Source organism: Lepidochelys olivacea (assembly GCF_965140295.1).
Source record: "Lepidochelys olivacea isolate rLepOli2 genome assembly, chromosome: 17".
NCBI lineage: Eukaryota > Metazoa > Chordata > Testudines > Cheloniidae > Lepidochelys > Lepidochelys olivacea.
In genome coordinates this window covers 3255915-3280155 of record NC_140427.1, presented here as the reverse complement: position 1 = coordinate 3280155, position 24241 = coordinate 3255915, and the positions used below count along the sequence as shown (strand labels likewise).

Below are 24241 nucleotides of genomic sequence, written 5' to 3'. Positions count from 1 at the left end.
GCCCTTCCTCTTACTTCCCTAGTGCAGGGTTGATCTCTTACAGTAGCTTCTTTGCCTCAACACATCTTTTGGGGCTGGCCTTTTACACGTATACCAGCCCAGATCCATCCGGGCTCTTAAGGGTAAACCAGCAGGTAGAAAAATGTCACTGCTCTCAAGTTAGGCACAGACCCGGTGGTCGTTCCCAGGGGGATGTAGATGCAGCCCTAGTGGGAGGTTTATTGTATCACATGTTTAAATGTTTGGGGCATAAAATCAGAAACTCACAGAACCAGTCTAATTTTACCAAAATTGGCAGAAAGCTTCTAAATACAATTGATAATGCAAGTGTGTACTCCAAATAGTCCTGTATGGAAAGTGGGAAAATATTTAGCCCCCCCCCATGTATATTTTATCCATTTTCCCATACTTTTTTGTCTTCAGTTAAAGCAGAAGTCTGTAGTCACGTGAAAGTATGAGCTTGTTTGTACCATGTAATACCTCACAGTATTTGTAGAATGGACTCATTTGAGAAATGCTTTTGTCTGCTATTTTTATGAAGTTATGTAGATAATAAGACTCCTACCCCTTAATTATAAAACATATTTTTGATGGTAGCTGCTCAGCTGGTGACATTAAGCCAAACAAGCATATACGATACACTGTTGGCAGAGACCTCCAAAGAAAGCCAGGGAGCTCCCCCATTTAGCACCAAACTCACCTGATCAAGTCCAGGAGCAGGGTTCCTGCTGTGGATCCCTCAGTGAGAGAGGCACCAAGCTCTATAAATGGCAGGGTTCAGCACCCCCACCGCATGGCTGGCTCAGGCAGTTGCCTGACTGGGGGGCTGGCTTCTGAAGTCCCAGTCTTAGCTGCCCAGCTCTTTCCCGCCTGCGCAGAGCAAGCCTAAGCATCTAACTCAAGCTTTGGGGATCCCAGCATTGTGCTGATGATTTTCTAGGCATCTAAAAGTCCATTCTGAAAATAACTGTTTTGATGTATTACATGGTGCAAACAAGCTCATCCTGTCATGTGACTACAGACTTTGCCTTAAGTGACGGCAGCAGAGTACTGGGAAATACATAAAGTATCTCCCCAGGGGCTAAGTAGTTCCCAACCAGCCCTATTTTGAGTACAGAGTCACGTTATCAACAGTATTTGGAAGCTTTCTGCCAATTTTGGTCAGAATTAAACAATGTTTCTTCAAGTTATAGGCCTTAGTGACACAGTAGGGACAGAGCCACTGCTCTGTCCCATCCCACAGCCAAATGACCCAGAGCCCAACTCCACACTGAGCTTTGGGTCTGTTGGCCGGAGCTCGGTAGGGTGGGGCACCTGGCTATGTCTCACTCGTGCAAGGGTGTGCCCAAAGAAATGACACGGCACAGAGTTAGGTTGTTTTCAGTGGTAAATGTAAGTATTCATTCTGTATCCAAATAACAAAGTTACTGTAACTACACAGCCCAAGTAACATGTGGCGAATACCATCCATCCTATATACATCAGGAACACATGGGTTAAGGGACATGTGAACAGCTACAGACACGGCCAGTGCAGGGTTCCTCTGCCATTTTACTTGGATTCACGTTTTTAGAAATCTTCAGTGCTCTGTTTTTTTTTTTTTCTTTCAAACAACTTATTTAATTAATTAAAAGAACCCCCCAGTGACACATCCCAGCTAGGGAAATGGTGACATCAGCACATGGCAAAGGTCCCTCTGAGTGAGTCTGGCTTGTCGTGGATCCTGGCCTGCAGTGTAAACTGTCACCTACAGATATTCCTTGATCAGTCATTAACTAACTGCTGGTACCCTGCTTTAGTACTTTGCATTATGCTCTCTCTTTCATGCACTCCAGACTGCGATTTGTTTTAAGGAGAAGGAGGCCAGCACTCATGGTTTGTGTTGCAATCACATATTTGGGTTGCAACCCTCCCCGACCCACAGGTGAGACTCTGGCTGTTCCCTTCCATGATTAATAGGAGCAATACGGCCAAAGACAACAGAGAAGTTGAAATGAGATGAGTCCTCCTGAGAAGGCAGGAAGTGGTCACATCTGTTGGACAGACAGGGAGCAAGGAAGTTGCAGCAGAGATGATCTGCAAAGGGAAGGATAAAGACCCGGCCGTAATTTAACCCTTGTGATACTGGCTGAAGGAGTAACAGGCTGAGTGGAGCTAAAGTTGGGACCGGATAGTAGTTGATGGCAGCAGGTGCAATACCATCAAAATCACAGTTGGGATTCACTCAGGTTGGGATCTGGCCCTTTGTAGCTGAAGGGCAGCTAAACCTTCTCCTAGCACAACGGATGGTTAGAGTCCGCTAGTCCCAGGAACCCCCAGTCTCACACCTGCTGCCCTATAGCAACCTCCCACATTGAACCCTGTCAGGTCAGAGACTTAGTGTAAGAAATAGGAGGGAATTTTTTCTTATTCCCTGCAGTGCAGTACAAAATAAACTCAGAGAAACAAAGCTGGCTACAGTGTTATTCAAGTACCAATGACAGACAGCTCTAGCCTTCCCATACCTGCCCTCTTCACAGCAACCGCATTGCGAAGAATGGCAGGAGAGGGCTTTGGCTTCCATTTCTGCCGCTCACGTTGATAGCACTTCCTCCCCAACAGACTCCCCCGGGCACAGAGGGGCAGCTCTGAGAACCTACATCCCCATCCCTGTCTCTGAGCATGGGCTGTGCATATGAGCGCTGCCCAGCAGAGACCATATTAAATACACAGGTATGAACTACAGCTCTCTGGTGGTCACATGTCAAGGTACCAAGTGGTTCAGAGATTAAATTTGCCACTTCACTGGCACTTTAAGAACCTTCTCCTAAGGCTCCAGTTTAGAAGAGGGTTGCAGCACCAAGGTGGATACCCAGCCCTTGCGTAAGCCTGTAGTTTCCAGACCTAGCCAGTGGTTTGCCTTGTAACAAGCCAGTTCCTTCTTTCCATTAGCACTGTTACTGGGTATAATTTTTAATGGACCATCTGGAGTCTGGTAGGAAATCCGGCCCTTTTGCCATTTGTGCTCTCCCTGTCAGTGTCATACACTCTCACAGCTGTAGGCTTGAGGCTCTGCCTGTTAAAGTCAGATTTTGGGGAGCGAGGGGGACTAGTTTTACTGGAATTTTTGAGCCCCCTTAGAACAAAAGGCCCCCCCGAAGGGCATACCAGGTATACACTACTGCTCCTTGCACCTTCAATGACAGCTTCAACACATTCAACCCCTTTGGAGCAAATGCCCCATAGTTCTCCCCACCTGTGTGTCATTGTATGTACCACAGTTCACATATTAAATAGGCTTAGTCATTTAAAATCCCCAAAAGCTAGGCTTACAGAGAGTTATTAAGCCTCAGTGCACATTAAGGCTTCTCTGCCCTTCAGTGGAATTATAGAACAGTCAGTGGCCAAGATGGTGCAAATTAGCCCCTGAGCCAGCGCTGTGGGTGTAGCAATTTTTGACCCAGTCTAACCACCCGAGAAACAAACCTTGTGCTCATGTCAGTGCCTGTTCCAAAGGGCTGTGCTGTTCTGTGGGGCCGTTGTTTGCACAAGAGCATTCTAACTTAACAGGCAAATTCAATCCCACTCGCGACCTTCAGCTAAACAGACATAAACCTCCCAAAGCTAGGAGACAGGCTTCTCAACATCCTGAACTCACCCCACAGTGCACCGGGAATGCAGCATGGCCCTGGGGGCTGACGGTCATCAGAACAGCAGTTAGACCTAGGGCCAACAGGAGCTGCAGCACTTGAGCGCACAGAGCAGCATCCAGTTGGATCCTGCATGCCTGAAGGCGGCGTGAGCTTTGCCCTTGACTGCAGGGGTAACAGGACCAGCTCTATGGACTTGACCCAAAGCCCATGAATCAGTGAAGTCTTTTTATTGACTTCAGTGGCCACAGATTCAGCCTCAGTGTGAATAGCAGCAGGGTTTGGCTTTTTGGTCAAGTAGCAGGTGTTCACTGCTAGAGCTGGGATACTAAACTCCATGGAGCATGGGGGGGTAGTCAGTCCTATGGAATGGGGGGAGCTCAGGATTGTGAGGCTGCTCTATCTCCTCTCAACTATCAGACTTCGAGCAGGGCAGTCTTTGAGGAATGAGGCTGGATCACCATTTAACTGCCTTGTTTTCCCATTAACACCAGCAGATCCCTTCTGACTCTGGGTCAGGGCTTCAGTTTTACACCAGCATCTGGGCTACATAAGATTATTTCCCATGGGAGAATACTAGCTGCATCAAATAATTGATGGAAAAAATAGGGTATTTACCAAAGTGGCATCAAGTATGTAGAAAATGAACCACCAACAAAAAATCCTTCTGAGTGAGCCAAAAAAAATAAATAAATAAAATCCAAAAGGCCGGGAGTTGACATGAGCAGCCCAGCTGGGGAAACCCATCCCAGGACATGCGGCTTCCAACATTCAACCTTTGACCTAGAAGGAAATGCAATACAATGACCAGCACTCCATAACTCGAAGGTCAGGAGACAGGGTAAGCAGGGCACTGTCTCCCCAGAAATGTTATTCCCCTATGAGGCGCTAGGTTAAAAAAATATATATTAAAAAAAAATACAGCTGTACAAATATATAGTGTGACTCATCAGAATCCTGGTCTACTGTCCACATAGGCACAAGGGGTGGGGAGGGTTGGGTTGGTCGGGGCCAGGCTACAGGATGACTGGCATGCTCAGATAAATACAGGAGCAGAACTGAGGTTGCTGACAGTCAGGTGCCGGCTGTTGCCATTGGAGCCCTTGGGGACGTCCTCCGTTTTGCAGAGGATGTACTTGGCAAGGATCTTGCGGAAGGTGCAGCGGAAGTCCCTGATCTTGTAGGCGTAGATAATGGGGTTGATGACCGAGTTGGCGTGGGACAGGATGATAGCCATGTACATCACCCAATCAGGCTTCTTGTCCGCAAAGTCCTGGTGGAAGTAGGTGAAGCAGTTCAGGATGTGCAGGGGCAGCCAGCAGAAGGCAAAGAGCCCAACGATGATGGCCAGAGACTTGGCCGCATTGACCTCCTTCTGGAGGGTAGTCCTGGACTTACCCATCAACTCCATCTTCCGCAGCTGCTTGCAGGCCACCATGAATATCTTGACATAGATGCCCAACATGATGAAGAGTGGGAGGAGCACACAGCCAAAGAAGTTGAAATAGACCATGTAGCTCATGGTGACCACATTCTCAAAGAGACATTTGATTAAGCAGCCCTGCTGGGTCTGTGAGCTATTAGTAGAATTCGGGCAGCCAATCTGTTCCAGCCCCGCAGTGGCTCTGTTCCAGCCCATCAGTGGGGTCAGTCCAATCCCAAAGGACAGGAGCCAGAGCACAGCGATGAGCCATCTTGCCCGTTTCCCGGTCACCAGACTCTTGTATCTACACACCAAGAACAAAAACCAAATCACTCCATGAAATAAATGAGCAGTCACAACTCTGAAAGCTTCAATTGCAAGGTAACCCCAGACAAGGCTACAGCAGCTCTACCGCTCCCAACCAGCAAAACCCCATAACTGATCACCTGTGTAGACCAAAGCTGAAACTGTTTTGAAAATGTGTAGTGATTTTGGGTACCTTTGCAGGGCCTGATTGTCAGCAAGTGCTGAGCACCCACCCTCTGAAAAAAAATCACACCCATTTTTCAGGTGTCTAGGTGGGTATCCACAATTTCTAGGCCTAAATTCTTGGCCTACATTACTAGGGGATAATCCCACCTCTTTGGGGTAACACATGGGATAGTCCTAGCTAAGGGCTTCCAATATTCCCATGCATATGGTGACAGTTTCACACATCCCCTGGCCTCTCCTGTTTCCAAGATCAACTTAGTCCTGAAAATCAGGAGTTATTGTGGCTGCAAACGAACCCTAGAAAGTGGGTCAAGATGACTTCAGCAGTCCCACTGGGCAGCCCCAGTCAGACTCCAATCCCACTGAGCGACTAGTTAAACCCATCCTAAGCATGCCACTCCCTCTGTGCCTGAGAGGAGGGTAGGGCTTAGGGAAACGAAGATCAGGCTGCATGGAAGGCCTCTTCATCCCCCACCCGACCACATCCATCTCCCTACCTTACACTGTACATGCCAAGGAGGAGTGGATTAGTGCCTGCAGGTGAAGCCCACTGTTGGCGACAGGACAGCTGCACCGTCTGATCCAGTTGGTATGCCGGTGCTTTGTAAGTACACAGTCACTACATAAATGCCTGCAGGCCACAGGCCTAAGGGTCTGTCTGCGTTGCAGTCAGAGGTGTGACTGCACCACACGTAGATACACCCAAGCTAGCTTTGATCCAGCGAGTTTAAACAGCAGCAGCATGAGCTGTCCAGCCCCACCCAGCACCTCGGCTCTGTATCCGGGGACTGGCCCGAGCAGTAGCAAGGTTAACTCCGGTAGGCCGACACGTGCAGCAGTCTCACCTCTGAGTGTAGTGTAGACACACCCTCTGTTGCATCTGGCAGGCCCAGCACTAAGGGCCAGACTTCAAAGGTATTTAGGCACTTGCACCCTTGGGCACCTCTGAAAATCTCACTGGCACTGGACACCCATTGATTTCAATGGGAGTTAGACTCTGAAAAAATCTCATTAGGTGCCTATCTTCATCTTTCTAGCCTTCATTGCTTTTTGGCCTGTACAGACATAACCAGGACTTGATTGCATTACGCTTGTAAAGATTAATTGTGCCACTTGTTAAGCTAATGAAACGATCCTGCAGTAACTAACTGGGTCTTTTCAGTCTGTCCTGTCTCCCATGATCAAAATTTGCCAAGCACCAAAATCAAGTCACTAGTATGATACATAGAGCAGAGGTGACAAGAGCTGATTTAATTCTCACCTCCAACATCTTAGCATGTTCCTATGATGTCTCAGTGGCAGCCCCAGACAGGGGGCCTCAGCGGGCTCTGGGATTAACTGTGTTACCTTGTCTCTCATTACGCCTGTCCCTAGGATGCACTGAAGTGACCCAAGGGATGGAACGGACCCAAGACAACCTGCAGTGGCACAGACAGCTTTTAACTCCATTATACAGGATTTTTGCACTGTCTGATGGAACAGCGTCCAGTCATGTGACATCCCTCCCTAGGGCCCAGCTGCTGAATTAACAGAGGGAGTAGAAATGTGTGGAAACTATGGAAACGGCAAACCCCAAACAATGGGCTCATTGGAGTATGAGCACCATGCTGCAGCCCACACAGTGTTTCTGGGGCTGGATAAACAGACACCCGGAAGGGCTGCACAACTCCAGGAATTGGAAGTGACTGTTGATGGATCGAGTGGAAGGTTTTACAAATGTGGATTTGGGTCCTTGTCCCTGTGGGCTTGCCTCAGCTTCCCCACCTCTCAGAACAGGAGCCATGTCACCTCCCTGCCTCGCGGAGACTGTGGCCTCACATCTGTAAATACATGCAAAGGAAGAGCAGCATAGAGGGGCCTGTCTGCAGAATATAGTCCAAGGCCTGAGTTTTTAAAAGCTGTTGCAAGGCCCAAGTGATTTTGACAGACAAGTTTAGGCTCCAGAGTGCCTAAGTCCCACTGACGTTCAATGAGATTGAGGGTAGGTCTACGTGGCAGTCGGAGGGGTGACTACAGCTCACGTAGACACATAGACACTAGCTTTTGTCTAGATAGCCATTACCAGTAACAGTGAAGCCATGGACGTGAGTGCAGGCTAGCCACTCAAGTACCCAGGGTCCAGGCAGGTTTCTATTAACCGTGCTGGAGCCCATGCTGCCGTGACTTCACTGCTACTGGTATTCTCACCAGCTCAGGTCTACCTGCATGGGCTGCACTCACACCTCCGACTGCAGTGTAAACGTACACTTAGGCTGCTCGGGCCCAGCTCCACAAAGGTATTTAGGCCTCTACTTCCACCTGCTTAGCTGCCGCCTAACCCCCCTAGGCGCCTATGGTTTTACCGGTCAACATTCACGAAGCTCGGATGGCTAAGAGCTACTCAGAGCCCTAGCCCAAGCTGAAGCCCCAGGGGCGCTGACGCAGGATTCTCAAACTAGGCAGGGAAATCCTCTCTTGCTAGCCAGGCCCAGGCTTATCACTATGCTCTGGAATCCCATTACTGCAAACAAACCTCAATCCCACACCGGAGTCTGGTTCCTCCTAGGGCCCAAGGGAGGAAAGCACTTTACACAGCCTCGTTTCCGCTGCCCCACTAGGGAACCGCTTCTGTCCCACTGAGAACTAGCTTGACAGCCAGATCCCATGAAGACCCAGACAGCAAACGGCCAGCTGCTCTGGGTAGAATTAGAACAGACCCCAAGCTGAGCCCAGAGCTACGGAAAGCCTGCTTTTTTGAGGTATTGGGGGATGGGGGGAGCCTGAGGCAAGAAAGAATCTGAGAGGCCAAGAAGAGTCCTGTGTACAGCCAATTAGGCTGCATTCATAATTTAGCACCCCCTGGCTTGATATGCCCCTCTCTCTGTTCGCTTTGCTCTTGTTTACTCTGGCCTCCTCTCCCCGCCTTTCGGAAGAGAAATGTTCTCATTTTTGGCTGGCTGGGAGGGAGGGGGCCGTGTTCCCACAGAACTGCAGCTGTACATGCTGCATATGAACTGCACAGGAGCAAGCTCTGCGTCCTCGTGGAAGACAGACACACACAGTCAGTTCAGCCAGATTTGTCCTGAGTGTACAGGTCAAATACAAACCACCAGGAAACAGCAGTGTCACCCAGGTGTGTGTGGGCTTTAACGTTCTGCTATAGCCTAGAGATTGAAAAGAAGGGATCATCATGCGCTGAAGGAATGTGTACTGCAAGCCATGTACTATACCCATGTCTTCTGCTGCATGAAGCTATCTGGGCTCGATTCTCCTCTCAGTATTGCCCACTAACTTCCCAGTACCCCAGATGGCTCAGTAATTACTGCCCGTTTCACAGATGGAATAAACAGGACCAGTGACTTTATGTCCAACATTTCCAAAAGTACCCACTAACTCGGAGTGCCGTCATGGTGGTGCCCCACTGGGAGACCCCAGCTGTGGTTCCGAGAGCTGGGCACTTTCTGTGTTTGTTTGGATCAGCAGTCTGATGAAAAGCGATCGAGCCCACAGTGTAAATTCCTGTTCTCCAACCTGGAACAGCTCTATGGGGAGATCTCAGCACTCTTCCGAGGGGAGAGCATACAGTGGTCAGGACACTAGGTAGCAGGCTCCTCGGTTCTGTTCTTGATTCTGCTGCTTACTCAACTGTGTGACCCTGAGCAAGTCACTTAGCCTCAGTTTGCTCCTCTGACCCAGCTCCCATGGGTGTTGTGAGGTTTATTGTAATAACCGAGGGGAATGGGGCTTGTACAGGTGGAGAGAACATGGGAGTCAGGGGTGGTTTGCAGCACAGCGCTCCCCAAGTCCTACTTGTCTCTCTCCAAACAAATTAGGCTGGGTAATGAAAAGCAGACATAGCCCATCAACCAAAGGGTCTTGAAACCCAGTGAGCCATGAGACCACTGACCTACACGCTGTTTCTGGGCATGTGACGTTAAGTACTGTCACTTCCTGAAAACATACCCCAGATGAGTCCTGCCAAAGGTTTGTAAAGTGAATTAAGCAGCTGCTTATCTTGCTGAGAAGTTGCAACCATGGCTTGTTTATTTGAGCGCTGCTCATTCTTAACCAGAAGAGAAACACGATTGTGGCCAAAACCAGATTTAACCAGAGCCCTCTTGCCAGTGCATGGAAGAGAATGGAAAACGTACTGACTGCATGAGCCAGAACAGAACAATGCCAACAGCTGCAGGCCGCATAGGCTCAGGAAAGAGCTGGTAGCAGTTACACCAGAGGCAGCCGCTCATGGTGAGCCCTCTGCCCCTGGAGCGAACTCTTCATTCTGCTGGTGGGTGGTGCAGGACTGACTGTAAGTAACACGGTGTTCTTGCTGCATTGCCTTGTTGTGTTTAGGCTGATAAAACCTGATTCTGTTCCGATTGCAGGAGCAGCACTGTACATGTGCCATCCGTGAGCATTTGTGCGAGGAAGTTGTGTCATTCAGATGCTGGTGAGAAGCAGACACAAACAGGGCATGATTACAGTGTTCCCTCTACTTTTTTACATCCATGTGCGGAATGAATATTGTTATGTGCACCAATATGGAGGTGATGTGTGGTGGGGATGGGGCCGAGGGGTTCAGAGTGTGGGAGGGGGCTCAAGGCTGGGGCAGAGGGTTGAGGTGCAGAGGAGTGTGAGGGGTCTCACTGGAGGTGCGGCCAGGGATGAGGGGTTCAGACTGCCCCGGGGCTGTGGAGGGGAGAGAGGACTCCCCCCAGCCCTCTCTCACCATGGCAGCTCCAGGGCCGGGAGAGAGGTGCCTCTCCCCACCACAGCCCTGCATGCCCCCTACCTCTCCTCTCCAGTCCAAGCCCCTGTGGCTGTGCGCCTGCACGACTCTTGACAGCCTGCTCCACGGCTGCGCAGCTTAGAGGGAACTTAGGGCGTGAATGGGGCCAAAGCAAAGTCATGAAATGTTCAGGGTCAAAATGTTTTTCACTGATCACCTAGGTTCAGTCTTAATTGACAGACTCGACAGATATTTCAATGGACCTCAGCAAGGTCAGTTGCAATCCTAACCTGGATTTACTCCCCCTCCCCCACCCATATTTTCAAGGAAGCCTTTAGATATGTATTTCCCACAAAAAAACAAATCTCTACAGTCCTCATTGGACAAAGGCCTAGATCCTCACAGGTATTTAGGCACCTAACTCCCACCAAGATCAAATCCCTTTGAAGGTCTGGGCCAAAGCACTTGAGGACAGTGACTTCAGTGGAAGATAAGCACATACTTAAAGGTAAGGCCAAGCCTGAGATCAGGATACAGGTGTTTTATTTCTTTCAGAACAGTTGTCGGCAGCCCGTTGCCCAGGAACAACTCTAGACTAACAACCCAATATGCTCACAACCCCACACTAACCAGCAAGTACCCAGGCACAATGGAGGGGGGGGAATAACTGTAGGAAAACTGATTTTGGATTGAGGTTTCTTCTGAGAACTAGAAGCAGGAAGGGGCCAGGGGTGTCCCAAGCTCTGAAAACTCCTTTAACAGGCTCCGATCAAATCCCCTTCTCTTTTTGAGGTTTGCTATTATTACACAGAGAAGTAAATTTACTCACCTAAAGCTGCTCAATTAACCCACAGCAAATATTGGAACTACTTGATGTCTCTGCCTAGAAGTAACGAGTTATTGTAATGTCAATATTAGCTGGTTATTTAAGAGTGATAATTGCGGTTAAACAACCTGGCAATAGATTGGTTCCTTTTACGCAGCTAGGTAGGTTTAATAATCAATTAGTAGATAATTAGCTCTGCCACTGTTCAATGATATGGACACATTGCTGGACATGTCAACACCATCCCCAGCCACTGGGATCATCCTGCTGTCATTCAGCATCTCAGCTCCGCCCTCGAACCAGTAACGGCACCTCTCACACTGCTGCCACCTTTGCTACAGCGCCTAGTTTGGTGAAGAGCATTTTCTCTGTGGCATAAGGGAACCAGCATCTCACCTGCATATGGCTCCTACACCATCAGGAGCTGCCTGACAGATGGCGAAAGCGGTTTATTTCACTAGTCGTTTCCCAGTTAAATGGCCCCGGTTTCACTTTGTCACATCCCTGGGGCAAAGTGCATTTGCTTTCACAGACCAGCTCGGGCCCACTGGTGACGCCACATAGGAGAATCTATCCCAGAACAGACCGCTAGGTCCTGCCAAAGACACCTGTCCATGTCCTTGGAGTGAATCTGCTGAGTATGTAACACTGAGATTGGCAAAGACAGAACCTGCGGCAGACTAATAGGTCTGATTGTTTAATTTGTCCAGCAGCACAGGCTGCATTGCCAGCTGGCTGCTGTGCTTTGGTACATCACACTGAACGATGATTAATTATTTCTACTGCAGCAGGAGCCCCAGTTGTGCAACGGACCCATTGTGCTAGGTGCTGTACAAAGAGAACCCTCCAAATGCTCAGGAGCAGGAAGACTGGATGGAAGGTGACTAAGCCAGCACCCCCAGGTCCCTCAGCATTGCACTAATCAACCCTGTCACACCCTGCACACCAAACTACCAATAGGCACTCTGGGCTAGTGCATTGAGAATAGTGCTCAACCACCACCTCGCTGTGCGACCAAGAGCAAGTCACTTGGCCTCTGTGCCTCCATTTCCCCTTCTGTAAGGTGGGTGTGATGAGGAAAAAAAATTAATGTTTGTAAAGCACCAGGCAGGGGCTGGCTATTGTATTTCTGAAACTCCTTGGGGTAGGAGGCTGGGTCTTCCTAGGGGTTTGTACTGTGAGCCTCCGGGTGCTACCCTAACAAAAAGCAGGAGCCGGTTTGAGCCTTGTCAAGGGTACAGCTTCCACCAGGGAATGATGTCTCCAAAAAACCCTAGCTTAGGCCATTGGCTTTAATCAGGTCTTCCTGCAGCCTCTGTTCCAAGAGCCGTGGCAGCAGAGCTGGGGAGGTTGTGCTGGTGCAGAGCATCAGAGGACGTGATTTGTTTAAACATTTGCTTCGTTTTTCGAACATGGAGCCCCGTTTTTAAGTACCCGGGTTAATTGTTCCACCCCGAGTTCTCCCTGACCATGCTGGAGCGTTCCAGGCTCATTAATCACCACAGTAACAGAGCCTCCCGCTCAACCCCCTGCAGCTCCAGCCTTGGCCTCTGGGTCATCCATGGCCCAGGAAGGGGATGGGCTCCTGCCCTTACATGCTTTGACTAAGCCCAAGTCTACACTAGAAACCTTTGCCAATACACTAACTCCTTGCTTAAGGCTGCAGTGATGTTCCTGAAAAATGCTACTTTAAGTGAAACGATGTTAAGCGAATCCAATTTCCCCATAAAAAATTAATGTAAATGGGGGGGTTAGGTTCCAGGGAAATTTTTTTTGCCAGACAAAAGAGTCTCTCTCTCTCTCTCTCTCTCACACACACACAGTATAAGTTTTAAACAAACAATTTAATACTGTCCACAGCAATGATGACTGTAGCTTGGTTGAGGTGGTGGAGTCAGAGGGGGGGATATTTCCCAGGGAATGCCTTACTGCTCAATGATGAACTAGCACTCGGCTGAGCCCTCAAGGGTTAACTCGTTGCTGTTAATGTAGCCTCACACTCTACAAGGCAGCATGAATGGAGGGAGGAGACACTGGGTGGCTGCCGCACAGGGAACTTAGGGGAGCTGATGGGGGGCTGCCGGCCCACCCTGGTTCCAAGCACCCACCAGCTCGCTCCAACGGGCTGCTCTTCCTGCAAGCAGTGGACAAAGCATACAGCTGACAAACAACCTTATAAGGGAGCATTGCGCAACTTTAAATGAGCATGTTCTCTAATTGATCAGTGACGTAACAATGTTAACCAGGACAAGTGAGGAGTTACTGTATAGCTCTATGATTTTTTTTACATCTATACTGGCAAAAGCCCTAGCATAAATGCAGTTATATCGCCATCAAAGTCCTTTTTCTGGTTCCGCTCACTGAACCAGCATACCCAGACCCTGTTTTTACCAGCAGAACGGTGTCTGCAGTAGGAGGGTTTCCTTTTCAAGTGGAAAACTAGCCTGCCCCGATGTCTGCTCCAGGCACCTGCCCCATTGAGCAAACACTGTTTGGAGCAGAGAAGAGCTCCTTGGTGGAAATCGCTGCTTTTCAGATCTGTGCTAGGAGTTTGCACTGGAGGAGTGACACTGATTGCTGCCCACTGATAATCCCCAGCGGTGCAGACGAGACCTTAGACTGAGCAGTTCCAGTCTCTGACAATCCAGACAGCAAGTCACAAACGTCTCAGTGTGGAGACAAGACTGTCCCTGTCAAAGTGACATTGCTGAGCCTCAAGAACACAATGCTGCACAGAGACAGCAACGACGGAAGACAGACCCTGGAGTCAAACTCAGCCCTGCTCTAGCTCCATAGACCTGGGTGCACTAAACTCTGTGGAGATAAACAGTGCTCTCCTCTCCTCTGAGAGCATCTCTCCCTGCCCATGTGGTCCAACGCTGATATCAGGAGTGGCAACTTGGAGGGGGGAAACAAGCCACTTTTTTCTTTTAACAGGAAAAGAATCTGAAGTGGGAGTGAGTGTGGAGAAGCACTGTCTAGTGGTCAAAGCACAGACCCAGGAGGGAGGAGGCTCTGCTGTTTGATCTCGGGCAAATCACTTCTCCTCTATCCCCATGTTACACACGGGGGAGCAATGACATGTCCCTGCCTTGCATGTGGGAGGTGAGGCCTAATGCAGTAAGAGCCTTTGAGAGTCTTGGATGGAAGGTACAATCAGCACATTAAGTATTATGGTTATTAAGATCCATTTCCCCAGGCTCTGCCACTTGGGCGCAAGTTCCTGTAGCAGCTCAGACCAAGACTTTTTACCCATAATTCCTTATAACCAGGGGATAGGAGCCGATGTAACACGCAGACGGAGCTGGAACAAGACCATGCATTATGCTGTCAAGCACAGCTGGACTGAGAGATACAGAGGCTCTGCATGGAAGAGCCTGCCCCAGCTCTGGCTTAGACAGCCTAGAGAACACACCCAAGCCCTCCCACATGCTCCTAGCACCATTGCGCAAGAACGGGGCGGGCACTGTGGGCACTGACATGGGAATGAGATCACCCAGCCTTTCAAGCAAAGAGACAGTGGAAGCCACAGCCTGAAGCGGAAGCTAATGTTCGCCATGGGAACAAGTAGGGGCAGGTAAGAATCACATGCGAAGCAGTGCACTGATCACTCCCAGCTCCCATCGGCACTCCAAAGATCTGGCCCCCATGTGTTTAACTTTGCCATTGCCCCCAATAACTGCTGAGCTTACGAAGGAATATAGGACAAATCTAATGTACTTTTCACCACTGCTGTTCCATCTGTCTGTGCTTGGGCCAGGATGGACCAACAGGTCAGATCAGTCAGTGAACACCCGCTAAATCGACTGCAGATTGCTCTCCTGTCGACATCGTGTAGTGTGGACCCCGTGGTAGGTAGATCTAAGCTACGTCAATTTGAGTTACGCTATTCACGTAACTCAAATTGCGTAGCTTAGATTGAATTTCCCCTGTAGTGTAAACAAGGCCCTAGACAAGTTAGATATCTTCAAGTCACCAGGGCCTGATGAAATGCATCCTAGAATAAAGGACCTGACTGAGGAGATATTTGAGCCATTAGCAATTATCTCTGAAAAGTCATGGAAGACGGAAGAGATTCCAGAGGACTGGAAAAAGGCAAATATAGTGCCCATCTATAAAAAGAGAAATAAGGACAGCCCGGGGAATTACAGACCCGTCAGCTTAACTTCTGTACCCGGAAAGATAATGGAGCAAATAATTAAGCAATCAATTCGCAAATATCTAGAAGATAAGTAACAGTCAGCATGGATTTGTCAAAAACAAATTGCATCAAACCAACCTGATAGCTTTCTTTGACAGGGTAACAAGCCTTGTGGATTCGGGGGAAGCAATAGATGTGGTATGTCTTGACTTTAGTAAAGCTTTTGATACAGTCTCACGTGACCTTCTCATAAACTAGGGAAATGCAGCCTAGATGGAGCTACTATAAGGTGGGTGTAAAACTGGTTGGAAAACTGTTCCCAGAGAGTAGTTATTAGTGGTTCACAGTCATGCTGGAAGGGCATAACAAGTGGGGTGCCGCAGAGATCCGTTCTGGGTCCAGTTCTGTTCAATATTTTCATCGGTGATTTAGATAATGGCATAGAGAATACACTTACAACGTTTGCAGACAATACCAAGCTGGGAGGGGTTGCAAGTGCTTTGGAGGATAGGATTATAATTCAAAATGACCTGGACAAACTGGAGAAATAGTCTGAAGTAAAGAGGATGAAATTCAGTAGGGACAAATGCAAAGTACTCCACTTAGGAAGGAACAATCAGTTGCATATATACAAAATGGGAAAAGGCTGCCTAGAAAGGAGTACTGCGAAAAGTGATCTGGAGGTCCAGGACCACAAGCTAAATGAGAGTCAACAGTGTAACACTATTGGGCAACGGGGTGGATCACTTGATTACCTGTTCTGTTCATTCCCTCTGAAGCACCTGGCATTGGCCACTGTCAGAAGACAGGATACTGGGCTAGATGGACCTTTAGTCTGACCCAGTATGGCCATTCTTACGTTTTATGGGATGTATTAGTAGGAGCATTGTAAGCAAGACACGAGAAGTAATTCTTCCTCTCTACTCCACACTGATTAGGCCTTAACTGGAGTATTGTGTCCAGTTCTGGGCGCCGCATTTCAGGAAAGATGTGGACAAATTGGACAAAGTCCAGAGAAGAGCAACAGAAATTATTACAGGCCTAGAACACATGACCTATGAGGGAAGATTGAAAAAATTTAGTTTGTTTAATCTGGAAAAGAGAAGACTGACAGGGGACATGATAACAGTTTTCAAGTACAGAAAAGATTGTTACAAGGAGGAGGGACAAAAAAAATCTTCTTCTTAATGTCTGAGGACAGGACAAGAAGCAATGGGCTTAAATTGCAGCAAGGGAGGTTTAGGTTGGACATTAGAAAAAACTTCCTAACTGTCAGGGTCGTTTTAAGCCATGGAATAAATTGCCCAGGGAGGTTGTGGAATCTCCATCATTGGAGACTTTTAAGAGCAGGTTAGACAAACACCTGTCAGGGATGGTTTAGATAATACTTAGTCCTGCCATGAGTGCAGGGGACTGGACTAGATGACCTCTCGAGGTCCCTTCCAGTTCTATGAATACAGCTAGCACACCACCATTCCTTTAGTCAGGCTTTGAAAAGACCTCCCTGACTTGCTCTCGCTCTAGGAAGATTCCCACTCCTGGAGCCCGACTGTGTGGCTGACCGTGTCTAAGTCTGCAGGGCTGGAAGGGGCGAGAACAAAGGGGCTAGAGCCATGTATGACCCTCACTGCTGTCAGTGTGCTACTCACTGCCCCCTGGCCTGCTGATGCCTTCAGACACCGACTCTCAGTGCCCAGTTGGTGCCCAAGGCAGTGAGTTAACCACTCCAAACCTCACAGCAGCATGCAAAGAACTCAGATCTTCTTGCTACAACAGCACAGATCCCCTGCTGCTTGAGTGAAAGGAACAGCCATTAGCTATTAGCAGTAGGGGAATTATGATACACAGCTGAGTGAGTTTGATTCCAGCCTGTAAGGGGCAGTGCAGCACCTACACATTGCCGACACACCATTTCCCACTACAGCCAAGCAAGGAGCAGAGTGGTCAGAAGGATGCCAGAGCAATAGATAATCCAAGTCCTTCCCCTAGCCAGGGGAGGATCTAGTCAAACAGCACATTAAAAAGCCTCAGGAAAGGTCTCATCTAGTCCTGGCTACCCACAAAAACAGCAGGCATCTGGGCCTTCTAGCTCCCAGCACAGCCCTCTGCATGCCAGCCCCATGACCAGTCCATCCTGCACAGAGCCCTGACCAGCATCCCACACGGCCTAGTTACACCTCAGGTGGGCACAGTTTAGCAGCGGGAATCTCCTTGCATTCCAGCTGGCTGGGGAAGCCCTAGGAATCAGGTACCTCCCTCCCATGACTAGATCTGGCATTGCTCAAACCCTGCAGTGCCCCAGGGCATGACTCCAAGCAGGGGCCAGATCCTGAAGCTGTCTTGATGGGCCAGCTGAGCAATGAATGGCAAGTGGCCAGTGACCAGGTGCTGCCCAATGACTGTGATGAACCCACAGGGACATGGTGGGAGTCATCCCAGATGGACTCTACCTCAAACATGTCTGTGATCCATGGTACTGTCAGGGGTGGGAGTGAGCGTGACAGAGAATGCAGCATGCACCGGCAAGTGTGACTGTGCCAGGGGAGTATGTGTGCGGATATGCGAGTGTCTGCATATGTGAGCGTGGGGAGTGGCTGGGTGAAGGCAAGGCTTTCTCTGCTCTGGGCCTAGATGTGCAGTTCACTCCATTAACCTGGCGGTCCTACAAACAGAATTACGGGGCAAAGGGAAGATGCCACAAGATGGACTGGCAGGTTATTTGTGGCTCCTGCCATGGGGTTGACGTCACTAACAGGATCAGCAGCAATAATCTGCTCTTTAGCACTTGCAAAGCCCCTGAGCCAGTCTCTGAATTGGAAAGCAGGCTGGGGAGGGAAGAGAGTGCACCTCTAAGACACAGCTGGGGCTGCTAATTCCTGGCACATCTGCTGCACCCTGCTGGCTGCTTGGTGGGGGAGGCTGTGGCCGTTGACAGAGCGAGCTGTTCTGCGCTCTCTCACCATCCCAAAGTCTGTGCTGGGGATTTAAAAGGGACATGGCAGAGCAGTCACAGGGGACACATTTCTTCTGTGCTTCATGCCCAGCTCTGCCCCTGCAGCCTGTGTGACTCCTCTCCTCGCCGTGCAGCTGTCTGGGCCTGCAGACGCACAGTGTGATGTCCAGGGGCAGCGACCAGGCTGACCAGCAACTTCGTGGTACTGAGATATCCTGATCAGATCAATATGAGGTGTCCATGTTCTGCTGGGAGTGGAGCTGACCCCAAACAAGGAGCCTTGTCTTCCTACATTCCAGCTGGGAAGGGCTGCTAGGATCTACACTGAGGAAGAACAGGACTGGCACAAACTTCCCCACAGAAACCAGCAAACTCCTGCCGATGGGCTTTACGCACTTGCCTGCTCCTTGTGTAGAGCACAACCTGCATGGGTGCTAGGTAGCCTGGGCTTGCCCCTGTTGCCAGATGTCCTAGGTTCAGGACATTCAGGAGGAAAGGTGCTTCCTGCAATACCCAGCAAGGCTGGGGCAGAAAGAGGAACAAGACGCCCTCCCACAGTGACAGCAGGCAGGCACACAGGAAGGGGAAGAAGGAAGAACAAGCCCACTTGCCAGAAGCCACCATGCGTGTTTTAAGCAAAGCAACCAAGCAGATGAGCACCCTCCGCCCTTCCCATGCGAATGAACAAAGGACAAACTCCAAACTCTGCAGCCCACTCAGTCCTTGGCTTCTGCCACCGGGGAGGTGCGTAGTGCCCATTGCGTTGCTGGCATGGACACTTGTCCACTGAGACAGAACGCGTCATTTCACATGATCCACCAAACAGGATGGCCTTTAAGGAAATGGTTGGCACCCAATCCAGAGATAAAAGACTTCACTGAGCTCCGGAGTCACTCCCCTGGACAAGCCTTTTAGCTGGAAATACAGCTCCCCGCAAGTTCATTCCCCTGTAATTTAACAGCCAACTTTCCGTTTCCACAACAAAACTCTCCTTCAAAAAACAGCATGTGTGTCTAACTAGCACAGCTGCTTGGACCAGGTCTCACTCACTTCACCCCAGAGCCACTGCCTAGGAGATTTCCCTAAACCTTGTAACCAAGGCCCCTGGATCTCAGCTCAGAGAGGTGCATAAACCCAGTCCTGACCCAGCCTGGAGTTGCACCATAAACCTGCTGCAAATAGAGAAGAAAAACAAACAAACAAAAAGAGGGAGAAGAAATATTTTCCTTGTCATCAGTTGTCAGAAATGTTTTCCATCTACACACCCAGGATCGGGCTCGCAATAATCCCCCAAGAACATCTGCTCTGTTACGTTCAGCTGAACTTCCACCTGGGGCAGCAATTGTATTCACACCTGCTCAACTTCCTCAGCCAAGCGCCACAGAAAAGAGTCGCGGTACACAGACAGCGAGTAGAATGAACAGCCCACACTGCAGCGCCTTGCGCGCCATGGGTGGTTTGAGTAACCGTCTGGCTGAAAAGAGCCATCAGACTCCCTTGCAGCTGCTCCCGTGCTCTGGGTCAATTTAGAAAAAAATAAATAAATGGAGCAGACATCGAACCATTGTCTGAAGCCAAAAACCAATTTACTCAGATTACCCCCGTGGCTGGAAGGTAAATGATTAGCCGGTTTCAGATGAGCTGACAAGGATTCAGATGCTTCTATCCAGAAGTACTAAAGCTTCAGATCTGTCCCCAGCTCCAGTACACGCCATGGAATCAATCTGCTGACGACACATACACCCTCCCTCTGTCCGCCGTTTCCCGAGAGGCTTGTACCACACCTGCCGGATGATTCATGAATGTTTGTCACGTGCACTGAGATTCTCTCCGGCAAGGTGGGAGAAAAAGGCGAGTCTGGTTATTCCTTTTAAAGTTATGTCGGAGAGCATGTTTTACTCGTGAAAATGAGACACTGGAAACAAGCAGAGTGTAGGCAGAAAAGAGCCACAGAGCTTGGCCAACGCACCTCACTTCAAACCTGCTGCATCCCCTAACGCCCCTACTCGGACCCCCTTCCCCCCAGCTCTTCTCTCCGAACTCCTGCTCCCATTTGCCATTCCAGGCCTGGACTCCCCAACACAGCTCCGCCGATGCCTCGCAAGCCCGACCCAACCCCCGCTCTCCTGGTCCTCATCCCGTCAGACCAATTGCAACGGTGGTTGTGCAGTAGGGACAGGTGAGCCCTCCACAAGACTGAGGCAAGGGACTGGGCATTTCTACGGATAAATGTTTAATCTTGTTAACACCTTCTGGAAGGGATATTAACCCTCGTGCTTCCCAGTTTAAGACAATCTCTGTCAGAAACCAGGGTGACACCTATGCAAGGGTGAGATTATCCCACACCTGCGATTTGCTTCACTTGTGACCCGAAAATCCAGGTTTTGGATGCACTTTTCCAGATGACAGGAGGCTGCTCCACAAACCCATTGTGGAAGCCTCGATAAAGAATATATTTACTGTGCTTTGTCCAGTATGTTCCTCTGTCCCCAGAACTAGTGTGAGACCAATTCAGGTCTCTTGTGATCCAATTTTGATTAGTTTCTTAGTGGTCAATTGGGGGATAAAAGAGGAAAACAAAACCCACACCAATCAATCCTCCTTCAGGCGTTGTGGGTTTCTTTTAAAAAACAGAACCCACATAGTCAGACCCTACGCAACCCTGCACCCCAGGCAGCTGGCCTTTCAGCAGAAGCATATTTGTTCTGGAATAACAGCCTGGTGATCTCAGAACATTGTGTGAACGGGCTAGTGGCTGGGGCTAAGGAAATGTGATTTGCGTATTTCGCCTTCTGTTTGTAGAGTTGATATCTTGTTGGGTTTACAATTTATACATTCACTTCCTTGCTTAAATAAAAAGCAATTATACATAAGAAGTACCTGTGTTCAGCGAGATATGATTTCAGCATTTGTACACTTACTCTCCCTTCCCTTCAACCCAGGGCAGAGAGATCCCTTCTAAACAGCGAAAAACACCAGCCTATTTTGGGCTCAAGGGCAGGTGGAGATTCTGAGCTAGGTGGAAGGTGATAGTTGGACTAAAAAGTAACTCGTAAGCTCACTTATAAGATCACTGGCAGCTCCAACCTCTATAGGCAGCAAGGGCTGAGCTGACCAAGGGAGCCGAGAATTGTTAAAGAACCTATGATAAACGACTCGAGCTATTCTAAAATACGTGGAGAAGCAGGAGAAAGATGTTGGTCTTGTCTTTCATTACTTGGGAGATGCTCAGACACTGCACTGATGGAGAATATAAAAATACCGAGGTGATTAGATAGAGCTATTCCCAGCTCTCCCACGGCCTTGTGGCCTTGGGCACAGAAGATTTTCCAAAGAGCTCCGCTCCCCTTTAGGCACTCAAAACAGGTGGGCAGATTTGCAACCCAACGGGAACGGAGCTCTTTTGAAAGTCTGGCCCTGGGCCCCTGGCAGCCACAGACAAAGCCTCCTGCATTTAAGAACAGAAGAATGGCCCTGCCGGGTCAGACCAATGGTCCATCTAGTCCAGCGTCCTGTCTTCCCATAGCGCCTTCCCCGGCACAGCCCCTGCCTGCCTGCAGTCAGTCCTTGGCTGCTCAGTTCCCCCACCTGTAACACTCTCCTGGCTTCGCACTAGCGGGCTCGGGGCTCGCTAGCGCTGGGCCGTGCAACGCCAAGTGCCCACATCCCCTCCCGTACCTGAGCGGGACCTTGATAGCCAGGTACCGGTCGATGGCCACGGCCAGCAGGCTGAAGATGGAGCTCTGGGTCAGCACCAGCACAAAGCAGGCGAAGAAGAGGCAGCTGTGGAAATCCGTGTGGAGGCCAACACTGATGGTGATGGCAAAGGGGATGGCCAGCAAGCCCACGGCAATGTCGGCCACGGCCAGCGACACCAGGATGTAGTTGGTGGCGTTCTTCAGGGTGCTGTTGATGGCCACGGCCCAGCACACCAGGACGTTGCCCACGATGGAGAGCACGGCGATGATCAGCTCCAGCACGATGTAGACCGTGTCCATCATGAGGGGTGGGAGGCTCATGTGGAGGCGGCTCTGTCCAGGGCGCGGCAGTCCCCAGCGATGAGCAGCCCCGGCCTGGGAGCCCTTACCATGGTCTTTCCCAGGGAGGGGCCCGTCAGTGGGCGGTGGGCGCAGCTCGCCCCTGGCTCCGCCGGGAGGGCATGGTCCCCTTGCGGCTGGGCTCAGCAACGCCCCTGGGAAACACCTGCTGCGCGCCCTGGAGAGGCAGAACCCCTGGCAGCGCCACCGCTGGGGCTCCCCCTCCACGGCGAGCTGGGCTCCGGGCTCCCCGCTCAGGGAGTCAGGAGCCCAGCTGCGGCGCCCGGCGGGGCGCAGGGGGTTCCCCCCGCCGGGGCATCCCTCGGGGCACGGCTGGTCTCCGGGCGGCGCGGGACCCGCGAGCCGCGGAACTCCCCGAGCGCCCCGGCGCGTTGAGCGAGGGCTGCCAGCTGCGGCTCTCCGGCCGACTCTTGCCCGGCCCCGGGGCGCTGCTCCGGCGGGTGTGTCCGCGGCCGGCCCCGGTGCGAGCGGCTCCTGCGCCCACTTACGGCTCCGCGGCGGCTCGGCTGCTATTTCTGCCCATTGGGGCGGGGGCGGGGGCTGCCGCGCGGGATTGGAGGAAGCGGCACCCGGGCGGGGACCCCTCCGCATTTACCGTAATGTCCCACCGAGGAGTCTCTGCACCGCCGCGGCGCTGGCTGCTTACCCCTGCCCCGCGCAGGTGGCGGGCGTAGACCAGCGACAGCAGCCGGCTACACTCTCCGGCGGCCCCTTGGCTGCTCAGGCTGCAAGTCCCCCCCGGCTCGGATTTCACACTCGGGGGCGCTGCAGCGGCCGGACAGAGCCGCCCAAGGCGGAGGAGGGAGTTGCCCACCTGCCAGCCGGGCGCTGGGGCCTGGGGAGCAGGTTTCCAGGGCAGGGGAAGGAAGGAGTAAAGGGAAGTATGAACAGACTAGAAGTGAGAGTAGGGAAAGGCAAAGCAGAGCTGCTGCGGGTATTGCCTCTGAAGTCAGGCTGGATCCTGAGCCCCGGCTCCAACCACATCATTCAACTCACACTCTCAGGACCAGCTGCACGTCGCTTACCCTGGAGCAGGTTTCTACAGCAACGCCGAGAGAGGCATTTTCTCCTCTTTCTGGTCACGGACTGGAAGACCAATGCCCACAACCTATACTGGACCCTACAAGCCCTTGGTTTCTCGAACCCTGCACCTTAAAGCCACATACACCTGAAGAGGAAAAACATTCCTTCATTCAAGAATAGGACCCACCCCCTGGGAAGGGGAGTTGAAGCCCCTCAAAGAAGGGTAACCAATTTATTGGAGCATAAGCTTCCCTGAGCTACAGCTCACTTCATCCGATGCAGCCCCGTAGCTCACGAAAGCTTACGCTCAATTAAATTGGTTAGTCTCGAAGGTGCCACAAGTCCTCCTGTTCTTTTCGCGGATACAGACTAACACGGCTGCTACTCTGAAACCTGTCAAAGAAGGTTGTGTCTCGGAGCTTTTCCAACACCACCTTCCTTTCTGATCTTGAGGGGGCCTGGGAAATACAGTGGCACAGAAGAGTGAAAAGCAATAGTAACACAACCCTGATAAGCATCTGTAGGAGATTCTGATTGGAATCAAGATTTGAATTCAGTGCCCATTGTATTGGTGTCTCAGTGACTGCCACCCCAGGTTAGAGCGGCATGGGAACGTTCAGAACAGGTGCCAGCTGGGAACACTGCAGACCATTCTAGCCTCCCTGCTCTGGGACATACTGGGCCCCAAGGCTTGCAGGGGCTCCTTGGGCTGGCATCGCTTTTATGGCATTGATACCGGAGGGAAAATAGCAAATAGCTGCTGGGCAAGTGCAAGTTTAAGTCCCTGAGTAGTTTAGCATTTGCTTGAAGTGACTGAGAAATAATTTTATTTTAACCCATTCTCAGTTGCTCAGACTTTCAACAGGTTCGTTTTGCACTGAGGTTTTTCACACCCCTTTAATTACCAAAGGAAGGACTCGGTGGTGTGAAATGGATGGTTTTGCTTTCTTAAAAACCAAAGCCAGCAATGTATCAGTAGAAAAGTCTG

The 24241-nt window shown here is 50.5% G+C and overlaps 2 protein-coding genes across 10 annotated transcripts in view; one reads left to right on the top strand and one right to left on the bottom strand.

Moving 5' to 3' along the window:
• Window positions 1-21032, top strand: part of ZSWIM7 (zinc finger SWIM-type containing 7) — a 40294-nt gene extending 19262 nt beyond the window's left edge. For 5 of the 9 annotated variants that reach the window (XM_084651227.1, XM_084651226.1, XM_084651222.1 and 2 more), the window contains one exon: window positions 18264-21028. In XM_084651227.1, coding sequence (XP_084507353.1) covers window positions 18264-18335 — 72 coding nt within the window. In that variant the 3' untranslated portion in view covers window positions 18336-21028. The other 4 variants (XM_084651228.1, XM_084651224.1, XM_084651225.1 and 1 more) reach the window with 3 other exon arrangements.
• Window positions 535-22841, bottom strand: ADORA2B (adenosine A2b receptor). The gene is made up of 2 exons (XM_084651219.1): window positions 21851-22841; window positions 535-5356 (listed from the first exon to the last, which is right to left on the bottom strand). Exons 1-2 carry the CDS (start codon window positions 22819-22821, stop codon window positions 4666-4668), a joined length of 1662 nt encoding a protein of 553 aa, XP_084507345.1. The 5' UTR covers window positions 22822-22841; the 3' UTR covers window positions 535-4665.
• Window positions 22842-24241: the final 1400 nt, after the last annotated feature.

What these genes read in the sequence shown, in the direction of transcription:
- ADORA2B (XM_084651219.1), bottom strand. Translation starts at nt 22,821, where the DNA reads ATGCGGAGGGGTCCCCGCCCGGGTGCCGCTTCCTCCAATCCCGCGCGG. An exon ending in GCTATCAAGGTCCCGCTCAG is followed by an intron (nt 5,357 to 21,850) that starts GTACGGGAGGGG and finishes CTTGGTGTGTAG; the next exon opens with ATACAAGAGTCTGGTGACCG.